This window comes from Ascaphus truei, chromosome 2, assembly GCF_040206685.1.
Source record: "Ascaphus truei isolate aAscTru1 chromosome 2, aAscTru1.hap1, whole genome shotgun sequence".
Classification (NCBI taxonomy): Eukaryota; Metazoa; Chordata; class Amphibia; order Anura; family Ascaphidae; genus Ascaphus; species Ascaphus truei.
Genome location: NC_134484.1, coordinates 112,372,095 through 112,388,650, shown reverse-complemented (window position 1 = coordinate 112,388,650; position 16,556 = coordinate 112,372,095). Strand labels below are relative to the sequence as shown.

Here is a 16,556-nt window from a genome sequence, read left to right as displayed (position 1 = left end):
GGAGGTCTCCGAGCTGTCAGCGAGCGTCGCCATGACTACCGCGCATGTCAGCGGCGGCAGTTAGGAACGGCGGCGACGGACGTGTGGGACGATTGGCATGCGCAGGGGGGCTCTGTCTGAGTCACCAGCCCGGCAGAGCGTGCGGCTGGGACAGAGAGCGGGCCTGGTCCAAGGAGCCGGTCAGCGGGTTGCCCCGGATGCCGCCCGTGCGCATCTCCACCTAGGGGAAATTGCGGACGTTAGGAGCGGCGCCGGCGGCTATCGCCGCCGCCGCCGCTGCATGTCTGTGGCTGTGTAGAGGGAGCGCAGTCCATTAGGAGCGGCGCCGGCGGCATCTGATTTGTGGAGCGGGTGTGATGTCAGTGTTGGGGTCGGGCTGAGCCAGAACACAGCCCGGCCTCAACTGCCAGCACTGACGTCACATCCGTTTCATTTCTGTCTCCACAATTCTTTTTTGCCCCAGTTCGAATGAGGTGCCACTAAGGAAGTTTCACTTCAAAAACTATTTTTAGTTTTATGAACATGAACCTACCGCAGTGTATCTGGTTCTTGTTGACATAACACAGTGACAACAATTTAGTCAACATCAGTTGATTAGCAGGTTTCCGTTTAGGGTTATGGGGAATAGGATTAACATTGGTGAGTTTTAATTGCTCAAGGTTGTTGATGAGCAGTAATGGATATTCACACTTGATGGAAAGTGAACCCTCTTCTCCTAAATACTACATACCCCACTGATTTTCAACTTGTGTTCAGTCGAAAAATGGGATTCTGCAAGAGGCTATATCAGGGGCTCCCTGAGAAGAATTTGGCATTGACCAACATTTTATATATGTATATATCTCGCCAGCTCCATAGCATAATACTGTTAAGCAATTTATTGGAGATAAGAGTTAAGTCTACAGGACTTGCACTCACATGATGGTTAAACACATTCAGTTGAGACAAATGTAGATAAGGCGTCACCAGTTGTAGAATGGGTCCAGTGTCAGCTGTGCGGGTGATGTGTCCCGATTCCGCTATGATGAGCCTTAAAGTTGATTGTCTATGATGACTTGGGGCCACCGCATTGTTCCTCCTTATTCACGGCACATCAGTAAAAGCAGAAGGCTTCCCGGCTCTAGACAGCACGTCTAATGTCCCACAGTGTGTGTGGTAGGATTTGCTCGGGGAGATGCCGCTGCCCGGAGATGTTCAAGATAAATTCGTAGTCCAGAGATACGCGGCCGAAACCTGGAGTGGTGGCAACCCTGTTTGTAGGCCTTTTTTAATTCCCATGACAAGAAGAATGTCGTTCACTCCTATCACTTGAAAAAATGGAGCAATGCAAAGTTCTAGTACTGTATGGTTCACGAAGCAGTGTACAGCCGGTCCTCGCTTATCCGATGTAATGTGTCCCGCAAACCGCCGTCAGATAACGGACCGTCGGATTGCGGGTCCATGTTAATCGGCGGCTGTGACCGTCTGAAAAGCGGGTCCGACATCGTATAACGCGTCGTCTGATAAGTAATTTGTCGGAATGAGGGCCGTCGGATTCCGAGGACCACCTGTACAGTAGATTAGATGGTATCACAATGGACCAATGCGAGATCTTCATAGATGAAATCCTAATGCACAGAATTTTCAAAATCCTCACTGTTGTCTTGTTATATGAAGTATATGTAAAGACTTGTACTGTAACATGATTTATTTTTAAAGGAGAAGCCGCCTGTAAGGTTTTGGAAGCTCTACATTATACTTTCATCTAAGAACTTTTGTTAGTCTATTAGAACATCAATCCTCCCCCAAAGAAGCCTGAATGGGCTTTTACTGAGTGTTGGTGTTCTGCCCCCTGAGCATGTTACTGCTGTTGGTGTTAATCATGAGAATGTACTGGGCTCTAGGGAATACACCATTTTAACTTCCCGGATTTATCTAGTGTTTGGTTTTTATTGCGAATGTTGACTGTAGCACTTTGCAATACAAACATCATGGGCCAGAAGTATGTGAGTTCCCAGAGCGAGGACAAAAGTAATGGAGGGGGGGAAGGTTATGTAATACTGCTAATCTGGGCTGGGAAGGGGAAGTTTATCAGACTCTGAACCATAATTAGAACACCAAGACGCATGGTTCTACTTTTTAAGCGTTTTCGTTGACCGTGTTGCTGGACTTCAGTTTCCCATTTTTGATTTTCCACGAGAAGAAAACACACACTTCTATTTTAGAAGCTGTTAACATAAATGTGACTGCTACTGCTTTTATTTCATGATCTTTATTTATAGAGCAACAGTTTGTTCCAAGGGCTATAACCGGCTTCTTTGGAATGGCATGTCTGCCTGTGCCCCACACACAGCAACCAAACCACCAGGCTGGGATGGAGGTTTTAAATGTAAAAGGTGTTTGTTACTCAAACTCGCGTTACTAATTAACCTGTTCTTGCTACAAGACTATGCTAACGGGAAAAACGTGTCGCCTTGGCACTTGCGAAATAATAAATATTTCCTTAGTGTATGATCCTTTTATTCAGCTTTCACATTTTCATACAGCATGTTGCCGGTGGGGCACAATGATAACCTCACACTAGGCCTCCCTTGGTGTATTTCTTGCCGACGTCCTGTGTCCCATTAGTGGACCAGCAATGGTCTGTCAATTACCTGTACCCTTAGGGTGAGGGGAAGGGGTTTAGCTTGTAGTTTAGAAAAATGTACACTATAAAACATAAAAGCTGAGAACATTTCAACGGCCACAAGAGTACCAATTTTGATGAACGTTATTATTCACACTTAAAGTACAAGCCTTGATGCAGTGGGGTAAACTGATCGCCTCACAGTTCATACCGCTTTGTCAAGGCAATAAAGTAATATAGTTCAATCTGCTATAACATGCAAAACAACTATCATAGGCTGTTGAGAAATTGACGTTTACCCAGCTGTATGTTCCTTCTGTGCTTCTTGAGTCATGCACTATTATCATGTACAAAAACTTTGCTTGGATATTGTAACTGTGAGTAATAAAGTTGTTTAAGTTGTATTAAGATTAGGAGCGCACCGGCAACCTTGTGTTCTTGTTGCAATGTTCAGGGTTTATTACTGGATACCGTGTGACATTGTCAGCAGTAAGACTGAAGTATTTAATAAATTTGCACTTCTCTCTACCTATATGGGCGGGGCACAACATCTGGTCTGGCGAGTAGCCAAAATGCTTAAAGTACTAGCATTTATGTATACCCTGCATGGACGTCTGAATATTACTGGACCTTTTAATAATCTTTTTGGTCTGACCACACAGATAAACTGTTACGAATGAGGGCAAGGTTGCCATGTGTTCAGAAAAGCAAACTCTTAAATGTAATCCTCTCTCTTTAAAGAGAAAAGAGGTTCTGCAAGTGTACAACTGAAAAAGTAGTGGTACTCTGGGTATGTAAAAATAAGAGCAGTGGTGCTCCGTGCGTCTCCAGTTCCTAATAATAATGCATTTTCTTCTATAGCACATAGACTTTTGCATGCACATGAAGTCCCCGCCTCAATGAGTTTGAGATCAGGTGACTTGCCAAAGAGCACAAGGAGCGGATACTGTGTTCCCCCACTTCATTAGCAGTAAGCGCTCATGAGCGGGGGACTTCAGTACCTTCTGTATCTGTTTGCGCTTGTTTGTCCTTATTTGGCATGTCACTCTGTTTATGTAATATACACAACTCTCTTCCTCCATTGAACCGCGCTAAGGAGTATGTTGGAACTTTGCAAATATTAATACTAGTCTTTCTGCTGGTTTTTTTTTTTTTTTTCTCGTTGGCCTCAAGCCTGCCAACCAACAGTCAGCAGCAGTAATGGTCATTACAGGTACTTTTCACGTAACCAGCAGACAAAAGAAAACACCGTTTGTAAAGAATTTATACAATTCTTCTGTAAAGAAATCTAACATGGTTAATAAATATTTGGCTGTTTTTTCGGGGGGTTTTGTCATTTTAGTTACAAATGTAATTTCTTAGAGGCCCCTGAATGGGGAAGTGTTCATCAATCAAGCGTTTTATTTACCCTTTGCTCAGCCTATCCTTATCAAAGAGCCATTAAGGTTGTGGGGAGGCGGGACTCTGACTGTACAAGCACATGCTGAAAACACAGTGACATCACACAAAAGGGAATAGCCTGAAGTAACGAACCCCCTTCCATGTCCCCACTCACCATGTTTACAAACTAGCTTATACAATTATTTTTAAATACTTAGATATCAGATATGGATAACAAAAATACCTCAATTAATCTGATGTAACCCCCACTGGCAATTAGTTCAATTTGTTGCTCTTTTAATGTATTTTCGCCCTCCTTTTTGTAAATAGCCCTTTCTATAGCTGGTCCTTCTTAACCGTCTGATGCATACCAATTGTGAGTAGAGTGACCAGACGTCCCGGTGTAGCTTGAACAGTTTTATGTTTTTTGACATCAATTTATGTATCCGGGACAATCTATCTATCCCCCAGGGTTTTTTCCGCGACTTGCCGGCCGTGCATGAGTGGCCGGCAAGCTCATATTCTGCATGCGCGACCGGCAAGTTGCCAGCTGCTCATGCATGATGGGTGCTTGCCGTTCTTGCATGCGCAAAGCTTGTCCCAGGGAAAACATGGTCATCCTAATTATGAGATTCGATGGACAGACCTACTGCACTTGGAAAAGATTGTAATAAATCGGATTGCTTTATAGTGCACACTATTCATTTGAACAAATCCTGAATTTCCCCTGTAACCTCTTGTGCTGTGGAAGGCTCGTTATAGAGTGTGTGCGTGTTTGTGTGTTTGTGTGTGTGCGTGTGCGTGTGCGTGTGCGTGTGCGTGTGCGTGTGTTTAAATACGTTTTTAAATAAATAAATGAATACTTTAATAATTTTTTTATTAAGGTACACATACACACACACACACACACACACACACACACACACACACACACACACACACACACATTTCAGCGGCGGTAGCAGCACAAATTATTTATTTTCTCCATCTTCCCCCCGCAGTATAGAACCGGCCAAAGAGTTTGCAACACATTGCATTTCAGGTCTCTTGCATATGAACACACTATGCATGTTGACTTTTTTTTTTAATGATTTTTAATTTTTTGTTTCTTCTGCAGAAGCTCAATATTTGCTGTAGAATTCTGTTATTTCCTCTTTATTAATGGTTTTCTTTAGCAGCAAAATAGAGGAAGTGCAGCATGTTTAAATATAACTTAGGGCATCACAACAAAACCTGAAAGGGGCAGAGACTTATTAGTAATGCATGATCAGCCTGCTTGCAGAAGCTTTTAAGCTCTTTTACTAACATCACTTTGTATATGTCTCTGCTATGAAACACGTTTTCTGTTCCTGAATATACATTTCGACACAGTAGGTTATTTCAGTTCCTCAAACTCCAGTTTTCAGGAGGACTTCTGGCAAGCAAGATGGCTGCTGGTGCCCGGAGCTCCATTAGGCCTACCAAAATCCATGAATATAGGCACAAAACTAAGTTGCTCTCTCCTTGAAAGTAATAATTGGCATTATGGGACCACAGTAATAAAATAAAAAATAATTTTCGCTCCCTCATTCTGTTTAAAGATGAAGGGCCGCTTCTCATGGTTCCAACTACTCTAATGACTCTTGGCTTGTGATTGAAGATGTTAATTCATATTCTGTGGGACACTCTCTTATCTATCTGTCTCTCATACTTGAATCTATGAGGATAATTCAGCTTTTCAAACATTTTTTAGAATATATGGTTAACTTCTCTAATTCTGAGATTCTGTGGCTAACGAAGGAAACATTCCCTACCCAAAAGCTCCATTTTATAGGTGGTTTCCAAACATTTAAATACATAGGTATGCTGATCCCTCTTAACCGTACAAATATTTTTCATCTTAATTTTAAGTCTGTAATCGGCAAAATTAGTTTTTCACACATGGCTTCTCCATTGTGTCTTTATTTTTGTTAAATAAATCATGAGCTTGCGTGTACTGACTGATCTGTGTGGTTGATTTGAAGTGCTGGTTGTTTAAAGAGTGTGCAGTTAGAACCAGAAGCAGTTTGAACAAGGAAGCGGTTAAACAAGGTATTATTTATTGAAGTACAGTTTACTGTTCGTACGTATAAACTTCATAGTTGCTAGAATGAGCAGGATTGAAAATGCCACTCAATGCACATCTTGCCACATGTATGTGCACTTGAAGCAGCTGTTCCAAGGAGCATACCGCTGTGAGGTGTGAGCGGGTGGTCTCTTTAGAATCAGAGATTGCTGATCTGAAGAGGCAACTTGCAATATTGAGGGACATTGGCAATCTTGAAAGGGGTTTAGAGCTCACTGAGCAGGCCCTTGCTTCGACTAATGGTGCAGATGGTGGCGCGGTTAGTGAGGAGCAGGTAGGTAGCTTGGTTGCTGTTGGTGAGGAGCAGGTAGGTAGCTGGGTGACAGTTAGAAGGGGAAGAAGGGGCAATAGGGAGAGGCAGGTCGTTTCTGAGCTTACACATCCCAATAGATTTGCCATGTTGAGTGAAGATATTGGGAATGTTGGGGCAGAAATGGCAAGGCTGGGGGAGACTAATTCCTCTCGCAGCCAGGGGAATAGTTCCTCCAGCACAGTGGGCACTCGGGATGCTCAGATGCAAAGAAAGATTGTGGTGGTAGGGGACTCCATTATTAGGAAGGTAGATAGGGCAATCTGTTGCGGGGACCGCATGAACCGAACAGTTTGTTCTCTCCCGGGTGCTCAGGTTCGGCACATTGCGGATCAGGTAGACAGATTGTTGGGGGGGCTGGGATTGACCCAGCGGTCTTTGTACACGTTGGCACCAATGACAAAGTTAGAGAAAGATGGAGGGTCCTAAAAAATGATTACAGGGATCTAGGCCAAAAGCCAAAAGCCAGGCAAGTGCAAGTGCAAATTTGACAAGCAGCGAGACACCCATAGTAAATACAGATAATACTAGTAAACTTCTAAAGACTAAACCAAGTGGGAGCAGAAAGGAAGGAGCAGAAAAGATAATAGTACAGGCTGAAAAAAAACTTAAATGCATGCTTGCTAATGCAAGAAGCCTGGCAGATAAAATGGGGGAGCTTGAATTAATAGCTGCAAGGGAGCAGTATGATATAGGCATTACTGAAACATGGTGGGATGAAACTCATGACTGGACAGTTAATTTAGAGGGTTATTCTCTTTTTCGGAAGGATCGAACAAATAGAAGGGGAGGTGGAGTATGTTTATATGTTAAACCGAATCTAAAACCTATTATAAGGGATGATGTCTATGAAGGGAATGATGAAAATGTAGAGACTTTGTGGATAGAAATTAGCAGTGGAGGTAAAAGTATAAAGAAAATGTTTGTGGGAATATGCTATAAACCACCAAATATCTGTGAGATTGAGGAAGCTAAAATACGTTTGCAAATGGAGAAGGCATCAAAACTGGGTCATGTTTGCATAATGGGGGGATTTTAATTATCCAGACATAGATTGGGGCAATGAAATTAGCGTTACAACAAAAGGAAACAGGATTTTGGGGGTGCTTAAAGACAATTATATGACCCAAATTATTGAGGAACCAACCAGGAGAGGGGCAGTTCTGGATTTGGTCATATCAAACAATGTAGAAGTAATAACAAATATTCAAGTCCTGGAACATTTGGGTAACCGTGATCATAACATGGTCTCATTTGAAATAAATTATCAAAAAACAGATTACTTGGGTTCAACAAAGACCTTAAACTTTAGAAAGGCAGATTTTAATAAACTGAGGTTTAATCTACAAGTAATACAATGGGATGATGTTTTTGATGGGAAAAATGTAGAAGATAAATGGGCAGTCTTTAAAACATTGTTAGAAAAGCACACTTATCAGTGTATACCCTTGGCTAATGTGTATAAAAGAAATAAGTCAAAACCAATGTGGCTAAATAAACAGGTAGGGGAGGAAATGGACAAGAAGAGGAAGGCGTTTAGATTCTTTACGTCAGAAGGGACAGAGACATCGTATCAGAATTATAAGGAATGTAACAAAAATTGCAAAAGGGCAATCAAATTAGCACTAATGGATAATGAAAAAAGGATTGCAATAGAAAGTAAGGTCAACATTAAAAAGTTCTTTAAGTACCTTAATAACAAAAAAATGAGAAAAGAAAATATAGGACCCTTTCAGTGTGAGATGGGTAGGCAGATTATTGGAGATAAGGAAAAAGCTGAGGTATTAAACAAATTCTTTGCCTCTGTGTTTACCAGGGAAGAATCAAGTTCAATAGTAGTGCCGCAGGAGGAAGCCACAACCTCCATATTAATGAACAATTGGTTAACTGAGGAAGAAGTTCATAAGCGACTTGAAAAAATTAAAGTAAATAAGGCACCTGGCCCCGATGGCATACATCCAAGAGTTCTCAAGGAGTTAAGCTCAGTAATAGCAAAACCATTATATTTAATATTCAATGACTCCATTTCCACAGGCTCAGTACCACAAGATTGGCGTAAAGCAGATGTGGTGCCTATATTTAAAAAGGGAGCTAGATCATAACTGGGAAATTACAGACCTGTAAGCCTGACTTCAATAGTAGGGAAACTACTTGAAGGTTTAATACGGGATAATATTCAGGAATACTTAATGGAAAACAAAATTATTAGTAATAGTCAGCATGGATTTATGAAGGATAGATCTTGCCAAACTAACCTTATTTGTTTCTTTGAGGAGGTAAGTAGGAATTTAGACCAGGGTAATGCAGTTGATGTGGTCTACTTAGATTTTGCAAAGGCTTTTGATACGGTTTCACACACGAGGTTGGTGTACAAAATAAAGAAAATTGGACTCAGTAATAATATATGCACCTGGATTGAAAACTGGTTAAAGGACAGACAACAGAGGGTTGTCATAAATGGAACTTTTTCAGGTTTGGCTAAAGTCGTGAGTGGACTACCTCAGGGATCGGTACTGGGACCCTTGCTTTTTAACTTGTTTATTAATGACCTTGAGGTTGGGATCGAGAGCAAAGTCTCCATCTTTGCTGATGATACTAAATTGTGTAAGGTAATAGAATCAGAGCAGGATGTAATTTCTCTTCAGAAGGACTTGGAGAGACTGGAAACGTGGGCAGGTAAATAGCAGATGAGGTTTAATACAGATAAATGTAAGGTTATGCATTTGGGATGCAAGAATAAAAAGGCGACTTACAAATTAAATGAGATATATTGGGGGAATCCTTGATGGAGAAGGATTTAGGAGTGCTTGTAGATGGCAGGCTTAGCAATAGTGCCCAATGTCATGCAGTAGCTGCAAACGCAAACAAGATCTTATCTTGCATCAAACGGGCAATGGATGGAAGGGAAGTAAACATAATTATGCCCCTTTACAAAGCATTAGTAAGACCACACCTTGAATATGGAGTACAATTTTGGGCACCAATCCTAAGAAAAGACATTATGGAACTAGAGAGAGTGCAGAGAAGAGCCACCAAATTAATAAAGGGGATGGACATTCTAACTTATGAGGAGAGGCTAGCTAAATTAGATTTATTTACATTAGAAAAGAGTCGTCTAAGAGGGGATATGATAACTATATACAAATATATTCAGGGACAATACAAGGAGCTTTCAAAAGAACTATTCATCCCATGGGCAGTACAAAGGACTCGGGGCCATCCCTTAAGGTTGGAGGAAAGGAAATTTCACCAGCAACAAAGGAAAGGGTTCTTTACAGTAAGGGCAGTTAAAATGTGGAATTCATTACCCATGGAGACTGTGATGGCAGATACAATAGATTTGTTCAAAAAAAGGTTGGACATCTTTTTAGATGGGAAAGGTATACAGGGATATACCAAATAAGTATACATGGGAGGGATGTTGATCCAGGGATTAATCCGATTGCCAATTCTTGGAGTCAGAAAGGAATTAATTTTTCCCCTTAATGGGGTTTTTTGTTTGCCTTCCTCTGGATCAATAAGTAAGTATAGATATAGTATAAAGTATCTGTTGTCTAAATTTAGCATAGGTTGAACTTGATGGACCTACGTCTTTTTTTCACTTTTTTTTTTTTTTTGTAACTATGTAACTATGACACGGTGTAATATGTCATGTGTTGTTGTTCATCTGAGGTTGTATTTACCTAATTTTAAGACCTGCTAAGGAACAGATGATTGTTATTATGTTCTGATATGTAAAACCATGGAATTCAAAGAGGGTGTACTTTCTTTTTCACACCACTGTAGATCTATATCCATCATAATACAAATAATCTAATTTTGTATTACTTTCAACAGCACAGAGGAATTTAATTTTCTCGAATAATGTATATGCCTTTTTACAAATTTTGTTACAACTTTTTATGAATAACATTAATATTGTATCAGTTTATTGTCTGGTTCTCTTTTGGAATCTTTTTGCGTCTTCTAAATTAGTTGGCTTTTCAACCACGTTGATTGATCACGTTTGTAACATGATATGCAAATGTACTCATTTTAACCTGACAGATATTTATTGAATATTCATTAAGCTCCATTAAGGTTAAACCAACAAATAAATAATGTAACATTAAGTCATGGCTAAACCTGGTGTTGCTCCAATCCAGACTGAGTGAGCCAGTGAGAGAGCGTGTCTCGGGGAGAGTGAGATGGAGTTGGGGGAAGAAATGGTTATTTATACATCATGTGCGGAAATACCAGAGAAACTTAAAATTTTACTCATTTGCATATTTCCTATGCATTTCAACCTCTTCTCTCCAGTCTTATTTTAGTGTCTGGATGGGAGTAACGCCAATACTGAAATAACGTCATCTTATTTGAAGATAAAGCCGCAATACCTTAGACATTAAACCTATGCTAATGAGCTGAATTGTAGCCATCACATTTGCATATTATTAGCTTTGTGAATAAGGTGTTCACTGAGAGAACATTACGTCTATTCTGGTTTTAAGTAACGTCACATTATTTGCCCTGATCAGCGCTTTGTAAGTACTAGGCCTGAATATTTATTGGTGATACAAAACTTTACCACTATCGACTACTTACCGTCTACAATCAGGTCTCTGGAGCTCCATTGGAAAAATCCATATCCTTGAGTGGGACAAACTCTGCTCTGACGAGCCAGAATTTACATTATTAATAAAGAAACCATCTACATAAAACTTTAAAGAAAGGGAAATCGAAGTGGTTGAATCCAAACTTTTTGAATTTACAGCTGAACATCTTTACATGCATTTATAACTCGACCCTTCTCACCACATTATATAGCCTTCTATATCTTTAATTATACCTGCCTTTTTTTATTTTTCAATATATTTGAAGCCAGGCCATGGTCATGTTCACCCTTTTTATAATCTGGTTTACCTTCTATCCCATTTAGAGAACATCACGAGAAAGCAAAGTAGTTTTTAAAATTGCCATCACTTAGTTAAAATAAACAAACTTGAATGTCATGATGGTAACTCAAGACCTTTTTACTATCCAGAAGTCTGTGAAAAGTATAGTCAATGGCTTAATCCATCAACCTGATGATAAAAAGTTTGATCGCAAAATTGTTTTGTCAAACTGTACAGTAGTAGATAAAGGAAAATGCATCAAAATGTAAATCTCCTGATCAACGTGCTTAATTAGTTGGAAGGCAAGAGGAGTGCATATCAGTTTCACAAGGTAACCACCCAAATTTAGCAGACACCTATGAACTTGCCTTTATGCATATATTTTGTGTTTATGTTCATGATGTGTTTTGTTTGTACTGTACTGTACAAGTTTAACCACACCAGTGACAGGCCTGTGTTCAGTCTGACTAAAATTGGTCTAGATTTAATTGTTCTAGAAACTACCCAGCAAAGCTACAACAGATATTTAATAGAGACCAATGTGCTGTTACACCAATGAAGAATGAGATCTTAAAGCTGCCACTTATATGTGAGGAAGTACTTCACTGAAAAGGTGGTGGATTCTTGGAATCGCCTCCCAGAAAATCTGATAGAGGCTAATACAGTAAGAGAATATAACAATAATTGGAATAGACACACATCCATCCTAAATATGAAAGAAACCAAATAATGTAATGGGGTATGAGGTTTCACAGAGTATAGGAAAATGGAAAGACTGGGTGGGCCAAATTGTTAGCATCTGCCATCAGTTTGTATGGCAGTGAATGAAACGATGATGGTGCCAATTTGGGGCACTATCGCACGGAAACTCCCACTGTAGTCTGATCTGCACTATTGCAGGCAAATGCATAGCTCCCTACGTTTCTATTACTATCTCCATACCGCTAATCACAAATTGGCAAGTAACACATAGTGTAATCTGTAAAAAAACAGCAATGTCCTGCTAGAATATAATGCCCTTACAGGATAATAGCTGAAAAACGGCAGTGTATCAGGTTCTTTGCTTCCTTCATAGGAAGGTAAACCCCTCTCCGTCTGGTCAATCAGCAGTTAACCTCCACGATATGGCTTGTACAATTTGCGAGCAGCTGGTGATCTCTGTCCATCCTCCTGCTGTGGTCACATTGGACTACTTCAAAGAACCTGATACACTGCCATTTTTCAGCTATTATCCTGTAAGTGCATTATATTCTAGCAGGACATTGCTGTTTTTTTTACAGATTACACTGTGTTGTTTTCTCCTTTTTTTTTTTTTTTTTTTTCTCCTATGTGCTATAGGTCCATTTGTTCCTGTGCTTCTTGTGTTTTCTCTCTGGGGGTGCGATTTTGGACTGAGCTGCAGGGAGAGATTGAGTTAGTTAATATTGCTCAGTGGGTGATTTGTGTTCATTGATTTGCGCAACTTTGTTATTTCCTCACAAATTGGCAAGTAATGGAAATCCTCCCATACAGTTTCAAAAAAGTAAGCATCAGTGCATTCTCTCACTGCACCAACATAGCCACGGGTTCTTTTCCACATTGATTACAAGTTATTTCTCCTTTCTAGGTGGCGTCTTTGGCTGGGCCCGGTGGGCAGGTTGAAATTGAGCAGAATTTCCTCAACAATAAATTGAAGACCATGACTGTTTACTTTGGAGAACTAATCCGAAAAGTATAAAGATCACTCTGGTGAAAGGCGATCACTCTTCTGAACGAATGGAAAGTGTTGGATATGCTTTGTCCCAGTAGTCTGTTTTCTATTCAGAGGAACTGCTTGATATGAAGTATTCTTTCCTGTAATATTTTATCCTAAAAGAGGTGTAAACTGATTTATTTGCATCAGTCCTCATGGCATTGTTCATACAATATATTTGCTCAAAATATGCTAGTGTTTTGTATCGTAATTGGACTACTTATTCTATGATCTGGAACCAAAGCGAACGAAAGAACTGCAGTTGTAGACTTTTTTGGGGGTTTTGAAGAGCAATTCAATACCAATGATGAACATAAAGTCCCAGTATAAATGTTTACATCTGTTTTCTATCGGTGTGATTTTAAATGACCATATTTCTCTAAAAAGCTCAGTGCTGCAGGATGGACACACGAATCTCAAACCACAGGTGGTTGTTGAAAAGAATGTTTTAGAGACGGTCACAGCACAAGTGGCATATGGTTTGTTTTTCTCAAGTGCTTATTTTGTATTGCAAATGCTTAAGAAAATTGCTTTGTTTTCTAATAAAATACTCCTGTTGATTTATGCATGGTAACTTATTTATAATTTTATTTCAAATTCATTTTAAACACTTATTCACACACGCTTCTGATTACATATTTAGTCGTAATAAAAGATGAACTGGCAAGAATTCCATGTAACAACTTTTGACTAATTTATTTAACTAGTACTTACTGTATCCCACTTATGGAGTAACATGTGTTCTTCACTGGTGTATCCCAGACTTATGGAGTAACGTGTTCTTCACTGGTGTATCCCAGACTTACGGAGTAACGTGTGTTCTTCACTGGTGTATCCCAGACTTATGGAGTAACGTGTTCTTCACTGGTGTATCCCAGACTTATGGAGTAACGTGTTCTTCACTGGTGTATCCCAGACTTATGGAGTAACGTGTTCTTCACTGGTGTATCCCAGACTTACGGAGTAACCTGTGTTCTTCACTGGTGTATCCCACTTACGGAGTAACGTGTTCTTCACTGGTGTATCCCACTTACGGAGTAACGTGTTCTTCACTGGTGTATCCCAGACTTACGGAGTAACGTGTTCTTCACTGGTGTATCCCAGACTTACGGAGTAACGTGTTCTTCACTGGTGTATCCCAGACTTACGGAGTAACGTGTTCTTTACTGGTGTATCCCAGACTTACGGAGTAACGTGTTCTTCACTGGTGTATCCCAGACTTACAGAGTAACCTGTGTTCTTCTCTGGTGTATCCCAGACTTACGGAGTAACATGTTCTTCACTGGTGTATCCCAGACTTACGGAGTAACCTGTGTTCTTCTCTGGTGTATCCCAGACTTACGGAGTAACGTGTTCTTCTCTGGTGTATAAGCAAAGGAATAGAAGCAGGCACACGGTCTTTCTAAAGGTGCAGTTTATTGTGCCACCAAAGGTCCAACGTTTCGGCAAATAGATTGCCTTTATCAAGGAGAGGGCTACTGAGGGCTTCTTCACTGGTGTATCCCAGACTTACGGAGTAACGTGTTCTTCACTGGTGTATCCCAGACTTACGGAGTAACCTGTGTTCTTCTCTGGTGTATCCCAGACTTACGGAGTAATCTGTGTTCTTCTCTGGTGTATCAAGATACAATTGTAATGCTGCACACCATAAGCTAAATAACAGATACTTGCTGTTACCGGTGCTCCTGGTCCAGGGGAGTCCCTGTCAGTGAAAAACTCCAAAGTAAGTAAAAATTGAAGGTTCGGGCACTGCGGATTTTCAAAGAATTTATTATCTAATAGCGCAACGGTTCAACCAACAAAAGTGGTCTTTCTCAAGTGAAGATAAAATACAAAATGTCCACTATTTATAGCCCCCAACCCAGGTGAAATCTTCTCCGGTGTATCCCAGACTTACGGAGTAACGTGTTCACTGGTGAGGCATATTTGTGTCACGGATAAATCTCCTTTTTAGCCAATGGGCCAGTTGGCAATAATGCATTTCTAAGGCCTCGGGCATGGTCAGCGCTTATGCGCTGACCCTTGCTGAGGCGCGCTGCTGCTCGGCAGTGAGCCCCTGCAGCCGCAATGAGAGCGGAAGCGTAAGTCTAACCAAAATTTTAAATTCAAGCGCTCAAGGGAGCGCAGGGCCGGTCACATGAGCGGTTCGCCCAATGAGGGCGAACCAGCTCCGTGACATCACAGCCCCTCCCCCCCACCCCCCGACATGCCTCCGGACGGTGCGCGGTCTAAGGCCAGGGAAAGCACCCGCTTTCCCTCAGCCTCAGCGCGCCTCCGCCCGGCACAATTCACCATGGACGCAGCCTAAGGCTACACTATCCAAGCTGTACCTTCCTCATCTATCTATATCTATGTAATTGAAAACGTTGTAGGTTTGCTGTTCTTATGGGCAATCTGATTGGTCTGTCGGTCTGTCACTTAGCCTCTTACCAATCAGATTGGTCCATGGCCCCGCCCCCGCACGCCTTTCATTGGCTTGCTTAGCTGGGCACACACACACACACAACCACCCGGCCACTCTCCTCCTCCTCACCCCGCGGCCTGGGCTGCTGGATCACACTATGCATGTTGGCTCAATATTTGCCGTAGAATTCTGTTATTGCCTCCCCCCCCCGAGCACGCTCCCCGGCTCTCCCCCCCTCCCCCACAGGCCACTCCCACAGCTCTCACTATGCCGGCTCCACCTCCCTGAGAGTGCTTCCCCGGCTCTCTCCGCCTCTCCCTTCACCGGCTCCTACCTGCAGCCAGAGGGGAGTGAGATGAGTGGCAGGGGGGTCAGATGCGTGGGGGGGAAGAGATGCAGCAGTGGATTCACCCCAGAGACGCTCCCCCAGCTCTCCCTTTCCCTGGTTCCCCTACCCAGTGCCGGCTCTCCCTTCTCCGCTTCCCCTCCCCAGAGGCCGGACCCCCCACCCAGAGGCCGCTCCCCTGGCTCCCCCTTCCTCGGCTCCTGCCTCCGCTGCCGCCTCGGGTATGGGGGACAGAAGGTATGGGGGCCAGAGGGGGCTGAGATGCATGGACGGGGTCAGATGCGTGGGGGGGAGAGATGTAGCGGAGGGTTCACCCGAGATGCTCTCCCTTTCCCTGGTTCCCCTACCCAGTGCCGGCTCTCCCTTCTTCGCTTCCCCTCCCCAGAGGCCGGTCCCCCCACCAAGAGTCGGCTCACCTTTCCTCGCCTCCTGCCTGCAGCCTCTGCTGCCGCCTCAGGTATGGGGGACAGAAGGGGGGGAAGACATGCAGGGGGGGAGACATGCAGGGGGGTGCAATATCACTGTGACGGTAACTTTATGCCAGGCTATAATAATGCACCAAAAATAACTGGACTGGCAGTTCATACAGCATTCTTCAAAATCACCAAGACACGAAAGACACAGAGTATAGGCTGAGCCTCATTTTTATACTATCTCAAACCCATCTCTTTAAACCTAGGCGCCGAGCTGGCTAGCAAAATCTATTTGAAGTAGATTCTTCTTCCCCTGCAGGTGTGAATTAGGACACTTGCAAAACACTCAACTCCTTTGTTCCTGTCCCTAGTATAAACAATCAGGGCA

General features: G+C 42.1%; 1 protein-coding gene across 3 annotated transcripts in view; it reads left to right on the top strand.

The window, feature by feature from the left end:
* Window positions 1-13,569, top strand: part of TGS1 (trimethylguanosine synthase 1) — a 47,947-nt gene extending 34,378 nt beyond the window's left edge. For all 3 annotated transcript variants that reach the window (XM_075584262.1, XM_075584255.1, XM_075584247.1), the window contains one exon: window positions 12,880-13,569. In XM_075584262.1, the coding sequence (XP_075440377.1) occupies window positions 12,880-12,990 (111 nt within the window). In that variant the 3' untranslated portion in view covers window positions 12,991-13,569. The remainder of the gene's footprint in view (window positions 1-12,879) is intronic.
* Window positions 13,570-16,556: the final 2,987 nt, after the last annotated feature.